This window comes from Spodoptera frugiperda, chromosome 25 (genome assembly GCF_023101765.2).
Source record: "Spodoptera frugiperda isolate SF20-4 chromosome 25, AGI-APGP_CSIRO_Sfru_2.0, whole genome shotgun sequence".
Taxonomy (NCBI): Eukaryota; Metazoa; Arthropoda; class Insecta; order Lepidoptera; family Noctuidae; genus Spodoptera; species Spodoptera frugiperda.
In genome coordinates, this window is record NC_064236.1 from 12,478,573 (window position 1) to 12,496,078 (window position 17,506).

The window sequence follows — 17,506 nt, forward strand, 5'->3', positions numbered from 1 at the left end:
TATCCAACGCTTTTAGGTAATTGATAATTGTGAGGCTGGTATCTATCTAATTGATTTTCTAGCTCGTTAACAACAAATTAGTAAGTACAATTGCATGATCCATAAGTTGACGTCTAACCGACTTAAGAGAACATGACATGAGACGATTCATGAGATTTTTTAAAATTAATAACACGTTTTGTTAAACCTTTTGCAGACATTTGACTAATTCCCCTAGTAAGTAATACTAAAAAAGTATATAAATATGGTTCAATCACCCATCATCTCTTCGATTTCATTCATCTAATGAAAATCATAATGACACACAGTTAAAGTAATAGAGGCTCCTCAGATTTTATCTTATTGCCTATCCAATCGGTTGTTAACAAAGTCAAACAATCATCAATTAAAAGTTTCTTTAGCATTTTACATACCCCAGCATGATCAATGATTATGATAAACTTGGCGGGAAAATATGTCGGAAGCTTACGAATACACTCTATTTTTTTTTTCAAATGACAGAATATATAGAAACGTAACAAATAAGCACACTCTGCAAAGGCAGCATTGCAGCAATTTCTCCACAGCATGAGAAAAAGAATACACCTCGTGGGACAGGTATTCCCTAACGAGAATCCTCAAAAATATTTTCGTCATGTTCATTCTATCGTATACGAAATGAACATGAATAAAAACGCGACCCAGCAAAACAGGCAGATATGGGGCACCGAGGAATGCAATTTTTGCTGTCTATCTTTATTTGTGTGGGGTACCCGCTCGACATAGAGAACAAAGTGACTAACTACGACTAACGAGATTTTTGAGCGTTCGTCACGACTTCCCTAATCAATTGTAGTAACATAATTGACTCACCCCCTGTTACATGCGACTTATAACACAATTAATGGTGAAAGTGGGTGTACATTATAGCGGCATTACGTGCCGTAATGTGTAACTCTACCTACCCCATCGGGGATAAAAGGCGTGACGATAATTGACTTCTGAAAAGTTATATTATAACGAATGGAAGATGTAGTAAACTATAACATTATCGCCGTATGATGAAGATTCTATAATGTTTAAGCTATAGAGTACTATAGACGAATGACAATCCCATAAAATGCAACACAATAAAATAGCGCTTTACGCAATAATCAATACCCGCAGCTCCGTATTGGCCCTCGTCACTTTTACATTAGAAGTGGACGAATCATGAATACAAATAAGTGTAGATTTTTGTTTATTTAGTTTACAAACACATAAGATAAAGAAATGGTGTCTCTGTACCTACGTTAAATATTTTACAAATTATTAGGAATCGAACCGACCACAAGACAACAACGCCGCTAAATACGTACATACATTATTATGCTGGATTCATCAATAAAATCTTCTTGTGATCATAAAAACATTATGTATATTAAGCACCTAGTAGATACCCTTCATATAATGCATAGAGAAATAAAAACAAAACGAAAACCAATACCCTCTGAAATAGAGATGTTTGTCAACAATTGCCTACTAATTAGTAAGCTCGAGGTAAATCGAACTTATATTTTTACTCAAGATCGCTTGCAGACGTTTTTTTTTTCATCGGATAATGAACCGTATTTTTACCGGATTTGCAGTGGTGTACGTTATAGGTAAGCGTCCAGAGGCCCGCATCGTACGCATCGGACGATTGGCATCAAACAGATTAATTTTTCATAGCCGACGCGAGTATTAGCACTTTCACTCGGACTTTTGGCTTCTTTGGCATGGTATTCCGTATGACGTCATCGGTACGCATCGCATGTTGTAGACCTTGCCGATGAGCGGTCCTTACGATGCGGATCGGTGGACTCAGTTGTATGAGTTTCATTACGAGACAAACTGCAACGGATTTCCCGTTGCGTGCGATGCGTACGATGCGGGCCTGTGGACGCTTACCTTATAATAAATGTTTGTACACGAGCTCTAACGAAAAGTAAGAACAAGAAATCACAGCAAACTCATTGTTTTGGTTGTTTTAAATTATTCTTGTAAATAGTGCGTTAATAGAATATTGTATTTCAGGTGTACGAGCGGAGAGATTGATTTCCGCGCAATGTGGACGTACATCATTGCAGCGGCACGTCGCGACACTCGTCAATCTATAAACACACGTAAACGAAACACCTCGTCTAACACATTAGACGACCAACCCTACTCGTAAGTTTAAATGGCTAGCTTAAGCAATTACTGCCATAGTCAGTCATTTAATGTTTACATAACCCAGTCCTTAGCAATTATTTTCGGAACAAAATCGTTTCTAAGGAATAGTTTAAGTTATCATTAAATGTCTCCGAGTATGGCATGTAACTTTTAATTTGAGACTACAATTCAGATTACGCCCCCCTTAAAATGAAAAAATACTACATCTATTGTAACTTTTTTAAGCATCTCGTAGTAAAACATATGTGCATTTAAAATAAATAATAATTTTGCACAATATTGCTATTACACTTCTTGCGTACCACTTGTTATGTAAATGAACTTCAAAATCACATAATTTCTAATTTCCATACCTTCAGTAAATAAGTTATTTTAAGTCACTAAACGAGAAAAACATTTAAAAAATCTCATTATTTATTATTATTTAGCTTATAATAAATATCCAAAGTATAATAAAAATAAAAACGACATCTAATGAATGTAAGAAAAAATCAAATTTTATGGAAATCCTTAACCGATCCTGTGTTTATAGGTAAACGATTTTGTTTTTCTTATATTAGCACATTTTTTTCAGATACCGGGATGGAAAACCGTTCACGTTAACTTATTCGGGTCCACCATATCCTGGACCCTCCTGTTCTCATAACCGGACCAAGACTCGTGTCAAACGGCACTATTCACGATCAGAAACCTCTGCTTCCCCGAAGACTTTGAGCCCGCTCCAGCTACGGGCTCAATATAAACGACACCTAGAAGAAACTGTAGAACCATTTGACGAGGTAAGTTTAATTTTAACACGGTGTCATAAGCGCTAGACCAATGTCCAAAAAGCCCATCCAAGTGCAGTTGACGAAGCAATCGCTCAACACAATGCTGAGATGGATGCTCTTTTGACATAGAGCCATAAATCTTCATGGAGCTCCTCTCGCCTGGGGAGAACGAAAGGCACTGTCAGATTCTTACTGACTAAAACCCACCCGGTATCCCGTCTCAAATGTGAATACAAGGATGCGGGAAACACAATCTTTCGCAACCTCCGAACTCATGATGGCCTGCCTTGCCAGGCCCCACCCCAATATGCACACAGGAGTTAGGTGTTAGTATTCTCTATGAAACATCTTGGAGGCACCGTCTCAGGTGATTCAGAACGACCTCGAAGGCCCGTCACCTGACGGGCAGGGGGTCGAAATAGACTGGAAGAGCAATTTCTGTTCTATTGATGCACTTAATTTTAAATTCTTACACATTAATGCATCCGTATATCACATATACCATTTCTTCCGATTTAAAAGTATAGTCCAACGTTAATGCTCATTGACATTTTGTGTTTTGGGAATGTACAGAAATGTCATTGTTTACACTTTGCAACTCCTGTGGTTTTCTCTTGTAATATTTTATCGTTTATTACTAGAAAAGCTTCATGTATCGCGTTGGGATCCAGGAATGCCAAAACAAATAAATGACAAATTTTATGCGCAAATGAAAAGCAGCATTCATTGCCGTACCTCGAGACTAAATCCTCGGCCTGTATATGACACCATAATGTTCTGAGTAAATTGGAATGAGCATAGTCTTTGTACACATTGTGGAAATTGTTGCTTAATGGCACTGATATCATAACTCTTTAGTTAGAATGCTTTAAGGAGTCTGAAATGTCTTAGTGCCATATTTTTTAATAATAAGATTCGAGTCACATTGTATAAGAATTTCCTTAAAAAATTGTAATATAAATAAATTAGAAAAAAAAACAATATTCCATGAATTTGGAGTCACTGTGTTTAAAATAAAATATTATTGTAAATTTAACGACTTGGACCAGTAAATAAAGTCGGTTTTCATGGTGGTTGGACAACAGACTGCCGTGCAACGTATAGCGGGTTCGATAATCCACGGAACAACTCTTTATGTAATCATCAAATAGTTATTCGAGACATGAGTGTCATGTGCCTGTAAAATTATATGGTTGCAAACACGGCACAGGAGAAAACCGCAAAGATAATTTTGAAGTTCCTGCTAAAAGTTAAATGTTTTGGTAACAGTATCCGCCTATCCGTTTGCTCTATGAACCCATACTAGATAATAACAAGTCACCTGTATATTTATACGGAAAAATGATGATTAATTATGATTGGTCACTTTAATTGAAGGTAAACACAATAACAATATCAGCTTTACAAAGAAAACTTGGCAGAAAATGTACTTAATTTACTTAAAACGTTAGATCGCAAACACAACCGTGTAATTGTGATGAGACATCGAAACATGATCAAGTTAATGCATTAACTTTTAAAGGGGCAATTAGAAGTATTACGTTCGGCGATGGTGGTCAGGCAATCAGTATTTACGACGGAAGCTACGGTGAACGCGTCATAAACGTGACATCGGGAAGTGGCTCGTCGTGTGGCGCGCTCCTCATGGCCTATTGTTTCGATGGTACTGCCTTGGACACGCACGGACTAACTATTAAATTTGGACTTGATGCTCATTCCCTTTTAAATTGTCTAAGCGACGGACGCCTGAATCTAGTTATTCGAAATTATATTTAAACTATACTGCAAAAGTTTCTTCCATACTGCAAAAGTTTCTATACTCATATTTTTAATAAAGTGACATCGTAAATAAATTGTAGATATGTCGCACCCCTGTATCTATTAGTCGTGTTAACTAAATTCCTTTAATTGAAGTTCGTGTTAAGTCGGTATCGTGACCCAACCTCTAACAATTACTTTGATACCGATCTATACTATTTGTCGACGAGTCTTAATGACTGTATTTATTTTGAAGACATCGTTGTGGTGAAAAAGAGTGGATGGTAAAATGAAATGACTTCTGTGTCCGACAGTCGCGTGTGTTTATAAAAATCATGAGTCCAGTATTCACCATCCATAAAATAGGCTTAAACAACATGGGTTCGGTAAGTGATGTATTTTTTATTAAAATTAATTTTAGCGTCGATCTAACGCAGTGAAATTTGTTTTTATTTTTGTGACTTAAAATCTAAATAGCAAACTCCAGATAAAAATCCAGCAATTATTGACTAAAATCATTCCAAACTCAGCCCGACCTAAGCATCGTTAAATTTTTTTGCAAAATTACTGCGATCCTGAAGTCGCGTAGCAAGCGTAGAAGTTATAACAAACCCGCTCTAAGTCGGTTTTAAAAATAATGAAGGTGTAAATTCATACCCCTAAGGAACTAAAACAAAAAAATTATCTATATCTTCCAAGAAACTGTTCAGTAGTCGACGAACGATGGTATTCTATATAAATGTTTTAGTACTGATATTTACTATCCTCACTACGAACAATTTAATCAATTTGTATAAATATATTACTCAGGTAAGTCACCCTAAACTTGGTCAAGTAAATCACTAGATTTACTAGACTAGAGTACATTTAAGTTTATACTAAATATGTACTTACGTTAGAAACACATTTTGTTGATGTTGACATAATAATATGTACGTACGACATACATTATTATTTCCCCTTCGTTTTTGAATCAGACAAACGGTCAACAATCAATTTACTGGTGCTGATCAAAACCGGTTTGCATACAAAACAAACGACATTTTCAATTGCAGACGTGAAATGAGCTAGGAAACTTTCAGTAATTATTATGGCATTTAATGGCTTAGTGCGCGCAAATGTAGGGTTCGTGTCTCCATTTTAAGTTTACTTTCCCACACAAAGGAATAATTACGACGTCGTTTAATGAACTTGATGCTGACTGCAAAATTATTAGAAATATTGATAACCCTTTACTTAAAAATAATGTTCTCCAAGTTACCTGGGTACTTTCTATTTGTATTTAAAAAATGATTAAAACCATATCTTTCATTAAAATATTACTTAGGTCAAGTAAATATACCCTAAATATTGATCAATTGAGCATTGACTTATTTACTGAAAATCAAATATGTATCCTCAATTTATAAGTTAACAACAAATATTTTTGCTTATTTTAAACAACACTTTGACAGCTAAAGGTTTGCGAATGTTAAAAACTTTTGAAGGTAAACAATTCTACTTTATTTCTGCTGTCTTACTTCAATTCTACTGACTTGTTTATTTTATCATTATTACTAAAGGAGTAAATATTTATTTAAACTAAAAAAAAATTAACTATACGGTTAGTGCGGTGGTTGGGCAACTGGCTGCCGCGTGTCTTTGTGTGATCCACAAATTGTTGTTTCGGGTCTGGGTATCATATGTATGTGAACTTGTATGTTTGTAAACGCAACCACGACACAGGAGAAAATCCTAAGGTGGGCCAAAGTTTAAAAAAAAAATTGTTTTTGTCAATTGAGATCTCTTATTTTGGACCAGACTAAAACTTTACCGAAGTAAGATACATTACATATCTTGAATTGTCCGGACGGATTTAAACTACATATTATAATAATTTTGATCGATAACACTAGTTTACAAAATTTTACTTTTTATTTATAGGTACTACGAAACATATGTCTGTAAATATGTTAATCTACGTGAACATGGACTGTTTATATTTTGAAAAAAAAAAGACCTATTGTAGATTCGTTAATATATGCATATCTTCATTATTTTGGATTCCCTGCTGCAAATCAAGATAAAAAGTGGGTACCTCACGTATTTTGCAATAGCTGTAGAATCATCTTACTCCAGTGGACATCGGAAAAAAAACCTTCCAATTTTCTTTTTTTTTCTTTTTTTTTTTTTTTTTTTTTTTTTTTAAAAAACGTTGCCCCACACTAGTATTTTCTCCTGTGTCGTGGGTGCGTTTACAAACATTCAAGTTCACATACACATGACACCCAGACCCGAAACAACAATTTGTGGATCACACAAAGAGTTGCTCCGTGCGGGAATCGAACCCGCTACCTGTTGCACGGCAGCCAGTTGCCCAGCCACCGCACCAACCGTGCAGTCAAAAATTGGTTCACCAATGCTATGAGAGAACCTAGTAATCAACTTTTCAACCAAAACACAAAATAAAATAAGTACGGTGCCAACTTTTAGCTGGGGTGTGAAAACCGTGTAAACTAGTGTCACCTTCCTTAACACTGTTGTGTTTGTATCTGGAGATATTATAACATTGTAGGTACCTAAGTAAAAAAGCTTTTATTCTATTGCTTTGCATGCTTTCGACAATGCTGTAATATAGTTTATTTCGAGACTTTGGTCCTTCACGTATGTAGTTTTTTTTTTTTTTTATGGAACACGCCACATGTCGATCCTAGCTTCATCCCGTAGAAAAATATTTTCTTAAATTATTATTGATCTATTATTATTATTATGTATTTTACCCATAAAATGAAAGTGATCTATGACTAACCACTTGGCTCATTAACAATGCCAGTAATCAATTAATGCTACCATTACCATGGTAAACATGATATCATACACCATCAGTATAGTAATAGAAGAAACACAAGCCATATCAATTAAATAAAATTGATTAGTTACCTTACTTGTTAGCTTCTATTTCTTGTACATATTTAAAATAACTAAACAAGTTTTTATGTTTAAAAGTTTTTATATACAGAGACCAAAAATGTATTAACAGCTGGTAAGAAATCATCATTAAACAACAAACCTTTTGGTCAGAAAGCGTACGTTACACTATTACAGTCGAACCTCGTTAATTAAATAAAACTTTAAGTACATATAATTCGAACTCCTTGATAATTCGAAGTTATCTTGAGGTTCCTAGAAAATCTCTTTACCTATATTCGTATTTCGAATTAAATCCAAAATAAAAACAGGTAAATCGAATGGAAAATCATTCCTTCGCAACCAAATGACTAAATGAATGAATTCGAACTTATCGGCGCCAAACTCTCGATAATTCGAATTTGCAGAGAGAAAGAGACACAAAGATCTCAGAATTTGCAGAGGTAATTTTGAGGCAAATTAAAATTTCAAACCACTTAGTTTATACGAACATTCGGTAATTCGAAATATTTTAAAAATGTATTTCGAATTAACGAGAGTCGACTATTCTAGACTAAGATTACGTAAAACTGGATGACAAAATTGTGGCTTTGTGTGTAAGAATGATACGATTATTATAAACGGTAGCAGTATAGAGTTAATATAGAAAAACTTTTTTATCAGATCGTGTCTATAGAAGATTAAATGACCATCGCAATTTGTAAATGGGGAAATGCATATGTCCAACTGTGTTATTAATTAATCCGGCGCTAAAAATGTATTCACTTTATAGTAGATAAGCAATATTATTCCTGAGGGTATTGTTGAGTGTTTTGCTTTTTTAATTTGACGTGACGGTGACTTTTTAAGTACATAACTCTGCCTGTTGATATTCCTTGCGCCACGTAGGTATATTATGGCCAATAATTGTTTTGTCGACTTCGATTGCTAAACTGGTATACAATATACACATTATGTTCTAATTTAAAACACATGTTTGTAATAATCTTTTCTGACAACGTAACAAAAACGGAGTGAAATCGGCCCAGTAGTTTAACCATAAAGTGCATTTTTATTTTTGAGCTAAGGAAGTGATGGATGGAAAATTTCGAGTATTTATAGACTAATTTTAAAATATTAGTAGTACCATGTTCATTGTACAACCCTTATGGGTGCAAAGTCCTCATCAAAACAAATTAATCAAGCCCAAACACAAGGAAGCTACTCTTAACCATTGAGGAGTTTCCTCAACTCTCGTATTACTTGATCATCAGACCCCAAATAATTATCATACTTCATCAAAAGTTTTTGCCAACCAAGTAATCCAAGAGGTCGTTGCTGTAAATATGCTCGAGGAGTTTCTTCAACTGTCTCTCGGCTTCATTATCAGATCGACTCTAGACCTTTATCAAATTGTAGGGGTTTTAAATACTTACCGACATAATTACTAAGACACGAGATGCGACTACAATTTTTTAAATTCACTAGTATTAGAACTCGAAACGGAATGTTTAACATATTTTTCTATATTTCTATGAGTTACCGATATTTCGGCACTGTTGCAAGCGCCATGATCACGGATGAACTGAAGTAAATGCGGGTGGATGTTTAATAGCAGGCAAATCGGTCTACCCTCTTTCTTGTTCGTTTTTGCTGACACCGCTACCATTGTTAACTTGTAACTCGATTCAATTCTCGACATACAAAACTCACTGTGTCCACAGTTTTTTCAGTAAGTGACCATGTCAGTTTAAAGACTTCACTTTAAATTCATCTCGCGTTCTCTGGGATTCCATCATCAGATCCTAACCTACGAATAAAGATATAATACAATATATTAAGAACGACCTTAATAGATATAAATAGTTTATTTTTGAGATTATATTGTTATTTCTCCAGGATTCTGAAGTGCGGATACATGACTTAATAGATGTGAAACTACTTTAAGGGTTTCAAAATAAAAATAGAATCGGTCCATAAATCTCATAGGTCGATTTTTCATACCAGAGCCTGAACTATATTCATAAAATATTTTTCATATGAATGTGTAAAAAATTGAAGCTAGGAAGTATGACATACATTTTAATACATTTTATCTTTTGAGAATGTCACGTTGTTATAGGATGTGGGGTAATTTAGTATGTACCTACCGTGTTTCTTCGTATTTGAACAATCTTTAGAATAGCAGCAATGCAACAGCGCACCACAGGCTCATAACAGCTAGGCGGATAGCGATTACCGATAGATTTTTTTGAATTGTCAATTACAGAATAGCCTAGCTGTAATGGTCAACTTTGTAGTTAGTTATCTCTATATTTTTAATTTTAAATCTTTGTAATTAATAACTATCGTGAGACTTAATAAATTAATAGAAACCATTGGTTTACTCACTTAACAGAATTTATTCTGGCTACCAACTTACGCCACTCAAAAACCTACCATGTATTGTGTTTTAACAGAATAGCTAGACAGGAGTTTTGACAGGGACTTTGTTCACTCATCGTTCTACTCGACGATGTTTTTAGGGTTCCGTAGCCAAATGGCAAAAAACGGAACCCATATAGACTCGTCATGTATGTCTGTCTGTCTGTCCGTCCGTCCGTATGTCACAGCCATTTACTTCCGAAACTTTTGGGCCTACATAGTTGAAACTTAGTAGGATGATGTATTTCTTCTATATTAAAAAATATATATATATATTTTCAGTTAGCATATCCGTGATGGGTGTCTATGGATAGGTCTTTAAAAAAACATTAAGGTTCCTAAAACCACTTTTCGTCAAAATCAATCGTTTGAAAGTTAGACGCTTCCAAAGTGGAATATGAGTGTGCCCCTCTAATTTTTAGAATAAGAGAGTGAGAAAACTGAAAAAATATATGCTGTAGATTTCAATGGAAACTATCAACGAAAATTGGTTTGAACGAGATATCATTATTAGCTTTTAAGAAATAAAACATAAATTATTATGTTATCGGCTTACTCACGTAACGTTTTGACGAGGAACTCGACTAGTTTTAAGCCATGCTAGAGGCTCATATTCATGAGAGTTACGTGAGTAAGCCGATAACATAATAATTAATTTAGTATGTCTCACGAAAGTTACAATAAAATAAAACATTTTCTAAAACCGCAAATATAACTTTGTCGTTCATACAAACACTATGTAAAACCGAGTTATTTTACAACTTTTATATTATGTCATCTACTTGCTATTACGAAACCCTTCATAGAGTTCGACTCGCACTTGGCCGGTTTTTTTAAGTTTAGGCGTTGAAACAAAAGCTTAGCAAAGTAAAGTCCGTCAGATGTCTTGTCTTCGAAAGAAGTACCCATGTTTTATAGGCAAGAGAGGTTAGAAAAATAACTGAAATAAAACCTATTGATAGAACAGACCGGACGATGACGTACTTCCACCGCTTCGACGCTGTTTTAGCGCTATGACAATGGGGGTGGCCAGCCGACTAGTTCGTAAATAAATGAACAAGTCTTCAAATGGTCCAAGTTGGACTTCTACGTAAAGCGGGTCGTCGGTCAATCGTTATTTTAAAACGAAATTTTGCCAGTATTAATAAATATTTATCGATGTATTGGCAACTGATAAAAACTAAAACAAATTAAACTGGTAGTTTTTATTTATTGATGTTTTTGTAGTTCGGGATTTTTTAACTAAAACCAAAAATATTTAATATCTCAGAACAGTCACTTTCGGACCAAAAACCTCAGGGGTAATTTTGTAGAAAATTAGGTGTATTATCACCTCCTTAGGAATAGGTCGAATTACAAGTCACGCTGTATACATATAATTATGATTAACAAAATGCCTATCAATATATGTATTACTAGCAAACCAGGCGAACTCCGTTTCGCCACCAATGATTTTCCCTGTTTTCCTGCTTTTCTTTATTTTTTTTCCTAATTTTTTTTTGCTATAAACCTCATGGAGCCGAGACCTTTCCAACGAATGCAAAACCGTGGAAATCGGCTCATGCGTTCTGGAGTTATAGCGTCAGGAAGGTAAACCAGACTTATTTTTATATATATAGATTATGTGTAACTGCATATGTATGTAGTTTGGTGTAGTCTTCTGTAATGTGTGGTATCCATTTGTCAGTACGTGAGAGGGATTTGGCCATTAATGAAAACACATAACAAAATGTAATCAATAATGTAAAATATCACTAAACACATTTTCTTAAAGTAATTAAACATATCGTCGAAATAGACTAAGTTGAGAAACTCATCGATAGATAGATTATGATTGAATTCATTAACGATGCAAAGGTTAATTGAGTAAAATCAGAATGAAATAAATATTTTGAATAACCGATGACCATTGATACCTGACACTGACACATCACCAGCTGCTAATGAGCCAGTTACTAAACAACAGGCGTAAATTCAATGGTTAAGTACAATGTTATAACCGATAGAAACATTCTTATCACCCGATTCTGATGTCATAATTGCTGGTGTTTGCATTTTAATTACTGTTTTATAGTGGAAGTGCTTTTGGTGTGCATTATTATGATGAAAAAGAGAAATCAAACGATATTTCATTATTGCATGATTCAATGAGCTTTGTCAACGGTTGATGATTCAACGTCGTTGGTGTTCTCGAACAAACGTCAGGAACTTATAATTTATTTTTACAATTGGATCACTGTTTTCGACAAAACGAATATACCGATTAAAACGAATATACCGAATAAAATGAATATGCCACGCCGCTCAGCACTTCTAGTATTTAATTTCACAAGACCTCTAAACTTTTTGGCAATGTTTCCTTATTATCAAGTAATTAGCCCCCCGTTACTTAATGGTTTGACAAATCGATTTAGGTACAAGGAAAACATGTCACTTGCTAAAAATAAGCAAATAATAATAAGTATTGTATTTTGTTGTTATGGCTTAAATAATTCAACTCATATATCCTCTACTACACTACTGTACTATAACTGTAATATATTGTAACCTCAATAACTTAAAGTAAGACACGTCAATAGATCTATAGCTTTCCCAAACGAAACATTATCACGCTCTTAGCTCCTAAGCAATTCCGGCTCTGGTTCAGGCCATGGTGTGGAGCAAGGAGGAATGGGATGCCGTCTCCTCCTTCTGCGAAACAGTCATGCTAGGCAAGGAGGAGGCAGAGCGCGTGAGAGAACTATCCTCCTCAAGCCCCAGCCGCCGTAGAAGACGTAGCCGGGTGTCGGGGATCGCGTGACGATCTCCGGCCACCGTAAGTGCGGATCTGCGGACGGTGAGCAAGGGTACGTTCCGCGCGCGACTAAAAGAGCCAGACCACCACAGATGGGGCCCAATAGGGCTGATGCCCGATCCGGAGCTGCGGACAACGTATCAGGTTACCGGAGCTCCGACTCAAAGTAGGAGAAGGAACAGGGTGATTTTAGTCAGTAAGAGTCTGACACTGCCTCTCACCTCACCCAAAGCGGGAGAAGTAATTGGATGATTTCCCCCTTCAAAAAAAAACTCTTATGCTATATAATTATGGTAGCGGGTATAGGATTTTTATTTGTAACTAGCTGACCCAGCGAACTTCGTACCGCTTTCGCGTAGCAATGATGCTCTACTTTATTTTGTATAGCTGAGCTATGTATGAGTCCCTATTAAATTTGAATTGGAATCTATAAATATCCTCTATATAAAAATGAATCCATAATTTCCTGATCTCACTATACCTGAAAAGGACTTTACTAATTAAAAAAAAAACTAAATATATTTTCATAATAGTGTTTATTTCATAGGATTCAATCATTTCACTGTCCTGCAGGCGCCTTGTCGGCTCTGATGACAATTTTGTGATTATCTGATGGCATGCGGTCTAATGCATTTGTGAATGTCTAATGCATCGGTCTAATGCAACTAATTCATTGTGTTGAAGGAAAAATGTTTGAAGTTGTTCATCACAATGGATCTCTTTACTGAGTTGTTGTGTGCGCAACGCTGATCGACTTCTCTTGCTGAATTGTCCATAAAATATATTTGCAAAAATGTATAGTCTTCAACAGGCACTGGCAATAAGGAACCTGTTTGATGATATATTTGAATCCCTGAATCTGCAAGAATATAAATATGTATACAGGTAATTGTATAGCAAATTGTACCACCATGTGGCTCGCAAAATACTGCCACAATACTTTACATCATTTCAAATTAAAACTACTTTTAACCTCGACATTAAACAGCCTTCCACGGGAGCTTTAGGTAGTAGGTAGTACCAAGAACATTTTGCTCATGCCACTATAAAATACAACATGTTATAAATGTTGCTGATTAAGTCTTCGGATTATAGACTATTATTATGTATTTGATTTATTGTTTACAACACATCACTGACTCGACACATTTTGCACCAGCTACATGGTTTTAAAACTAAAAAAAACGTTTGCCATTATACTTACTTGCTAAAAGTAGGCAAATAATTGTCTCGTATAACTTTTGTTGCCCCAAATGATGTCATTTGAAAGCAATTATTGTACTACTGGATATGAGTCAAAAAATGGACCAACGAATGTAGTGGCTCTGGTGGCGGTACCAATGGCGTCAATTTGACTTGGCCGCTGGCGCAACACAATCCAGAGGCTTCATTTTTTAATTTCAATCCCAATGTGGACACACAATGTTCATTAGTCCAATAGCAACAATTTGCTCTGAACTGTAATCAATTGCTACATTATAACTGAATGCAGCTTTGTGGGGATTAAACACAACATTTCTATCTTAATATCGATTCAGTTCAAGTTCATTTCGCGCTTCGCGATGCTCATCAGTTTGATTTGCTCATATATTTCTTTGACTTGCCGTATTTCGAGTTCTGCGGCCTAAGCTTGTACGTCTGGTTGGTAGCATTGTTAAAAACGAAATTCCAACTGAAAATAAAAAGCTCTCATACATTTTCTGCATAACCGTGTATACCAAATTGTAGTATTGTGTAGTCACCAAAAGTTACTAAAAATCAATAATGAAGATGTGAACTTACCTTGATTAACAAACACTTATTAGCAAATAAAAATCTTCTTAGTCTTTAAAACTCGAAGAAATATTAAGATAATCTCTCAGAAATATTGAAAACTATACATTTAATTTTGCATATTTTAAAAAACGCGCAATACGAATGTCAATGTCATTCACACCTATAGACTATATTGAAAGAGCATCGTTTGTTCGAAAACGTGAATAGAAACTTTAATTTACACAAAATAAATTTCTGAACACACGCGTAACTGTTGATAATTTGTCATTATTTCTGAACGCACGCATAATTAATATTTGAGGAATTTCTATTAATGCTTAATGCACTTTTCAACATTTTCAATAGGTTAAAAAAATATAGACAATTGTTTATTCACCCTTTTCATAGTTTATGCATAAATGTCAATCATTATTTACAGAATTTGAATTTAGAAACAACAAATATTTGACATGTACAAATGAAAATTTATCGAATCTAGCTTTTGCCCGCGACTTCGTCCGCGTAGTGGTGTTAGTGGTCAAAATGCTGCCGTATGTCATCTAAAATGTGAATTACTTGAGGATATGTTACTGTTAGCATTTTTAAAGATATGTATTCCAAAGAAACCACGACCGCCGATTCATCATTTTATAATCATGATGAAAAGTAGCCAAGGTTATCTATATTATTATCCTTTAATTTCCTATATATTGCCTATCAATAAAAAAATACATTGTTTCGTTGTTATATTCTAAAAAAAAAACATTCGTGCAAGCGTAACCTCAACACAAACAGGATTACTTTCGCATTCATAACATTAGTATGGTAGTAGGGATATTGGCGATTTAAATAAGTATATGTGTATTTAAATAAGAATCGAACGCGAGTGAAGCCACAGGCAACGTTTTTTTTTATATTTTTTTCTGTTTTTTTTTTGCAATAAAAAGTAGACCATGTTCTTTCGTTCCTCATTAAGTATCTAAATACAAAGTTTTACTGTTACAGCTTTTAAAATGACAAATTTCCATATGACCATTTATCCCTTATTTTTACCCATTCTCCGCTATTTTTTTGCAATAAAAAGTATCAAGGTCTATTCTATCTCAGTACTAAATTCTATCAAAATCAGTTCACTGGTTTAGGCTTGAAAGTGTAATTACAGACAGACAGAGTTACTTTCGCATTTATAATATTAGTAGGGATTTTGTGCTCCAAGTCTCCAACGCACACTTATTCAATAGCATTTGTTTTTTAGTATCCAATAGCATTTATCCAACAATGAACTTTATCCAATAGCAATAAAGCTCAAATTGACTCTACGTATTAGTTAGAAAACGTTTGTATGGGATAAAGGAAAGGGCAGTTTTTAGGGATTTTCCGTCAATTATTTGATATTTTCTCACCTTTTAAACCTTCCCTGGACTTCTACAAATAATTCAAGACCAAAATTTGCCAAATCGGTCCAGCCGTTCTCGAGTTTTAGCGAGACAAAGGAACAGCAATTGATTTTTATATATATAGATTCTCAATTGTGTTCCTCAAATCAACAATAATAGAAGTCCCGTACAAACTTTAAATTCTTATTTTATTTCTTAAGAAACAAAATTCAAAAATTTTAATATAATGATTTACTTCAATAACCGAAATACAAAACTTTGTTTGAACAGATTTTGATAAAATTTGGTATACAGATAGGATATAGCTCATACTTACCTTGACTTGGGTGATAGAATACTTTTATCCCACGGGAACGCGGGCGAAGCCGCTGGCATAAGCTAGTTCTATATAATTTTAAGTAATTACTTCTTAACAATAATCTATCTAAATCAAAAACCGATAAGAATCTTATTCTAGGAACCTCTCATAAAATAATTCTTATATGATTTAAAACTAACAATAGAAATAGATTCCAAAATTGATTCAATGACATGATACACATTGATAATGGCTGATTTAAATTCATAGTCCATTCGCCGACAGATATTAAGTATGGCATAACGACACTGATCGCGATGTAAGCCTGGCAGAGACTTGATATAAATATAAAACAGTGCGATGAGGAAAGTCATTACTCTTATTAAGGAAACTATTTATAAATTATATTGTAATTGAAGAGGCAAAGGTTGACAACGACACCTGCAGAGGTCGAGGTTGAATTTTTGTGTAACCTTCAGAAACATAAATAGCGATCATATTGCTATTGCGAAAATATCTCAGTCTGTTAAGGAAAAATGATTGATGATAATCGGAAAATGAGCGCCACAACCAACCAAACAAACCTGCTCTTTAGCTCTAAAACATTATAAACAATCTACGTGCATCCATATCGCAGTTACCTACTTTTTGTAGATCAATGTTTTCAAGCAAAATCCGATGGAAAAAGTTATTTATAAGCCACATAAGTTACATAGTCACCTAATATTACTGAGTTGCTTTTTGAAACTCTAAAGATAACTACAGTGTCGATTATACGGTATCAGAGTGACTTTGTTATTAGAACTTAATATTGTGTGGAGATCATTATTTTTTATTATTATGTCTGTTCTTTACATAATCTCGGGACCACAGGGTCCCGGACCTTTGGAAGGCGTACGAGGGGCCGAAGCCAACTCGCAGAGGCCCGTTGAACAATTTTGATCTAAATGTAATGGGACATCAGCCGGCGATTATCCCTGTATGCACTATGGAAGTACACCAAAGGACAATCCCCGGTTGATGCAGGACTATTGCGAGATATGGTAAAAGGAAATGATAGGGATATGGGTGTGGGTGGCTGTGGAATAGTTAACCGGTTAACTATGGGGACTATGGCCCCTGCCCCTGACCAATATTGAAAAATACGGATAAACAGGCAGGGGGTGACTCGCAAACTCAATAGTGGGCCCCGGAAACGGCCGCTAGCATGTAGCGACAAGGGAAGCAACATCCGTTGAGCTGCTTGAGGAAG

General features: G+C 35.0%; 1 protein-coding gene and 1 long non-coding RNA gene across 4 annotated transcripts in view; one reads left to right on the forward strand and one right to left on the reverse strand.

The window, feature by feature from the left end:
- LOC118261844 (cyclic nucleotide-gated cation channel subunit A) overlaps positions 1–17,506 on the forward strand; it is a 30,183-nt gene that overhangs the window by 1,858 nt on the left and 10,819 nt on the right. For 2 of the 3 annotated variants that reach the window (XM_050704143.1, XM_035572843.2), the window contains exons 2-3: positions 2,035–2,169; positions 2,747–2,951. In XM_050704143.1, the coding sequence (XP_050560100.1) occupies positions 2,066–2,169; positions 2,747–2,951 (309 nt within the window). In that variant the 5' untranslated portion in view covers positions 2,035–2,065. Of the gene's footprint in view, positions 1–2,034; positions 2,170–2,746; positions 2,952–4,583; positions 5,087–17,506 lie in introns of those variants that run through there. The other variant, XM_050704145.1, reaches the window with a different exon arrangement.
- On the reverse strand, positions 13,324–16,082 carry LOC126912373 (uncharacterized). Its single transcript, XR_007707066.1, has 2 exons — positions 14,009–16,082; positions 13,324–13,663 (listed from the first exon to the last, which is right to left on the reverse strand). It is a non-coding gene; the product is annotated as an uncharacterized LOC126912373 (long non-coding RNA).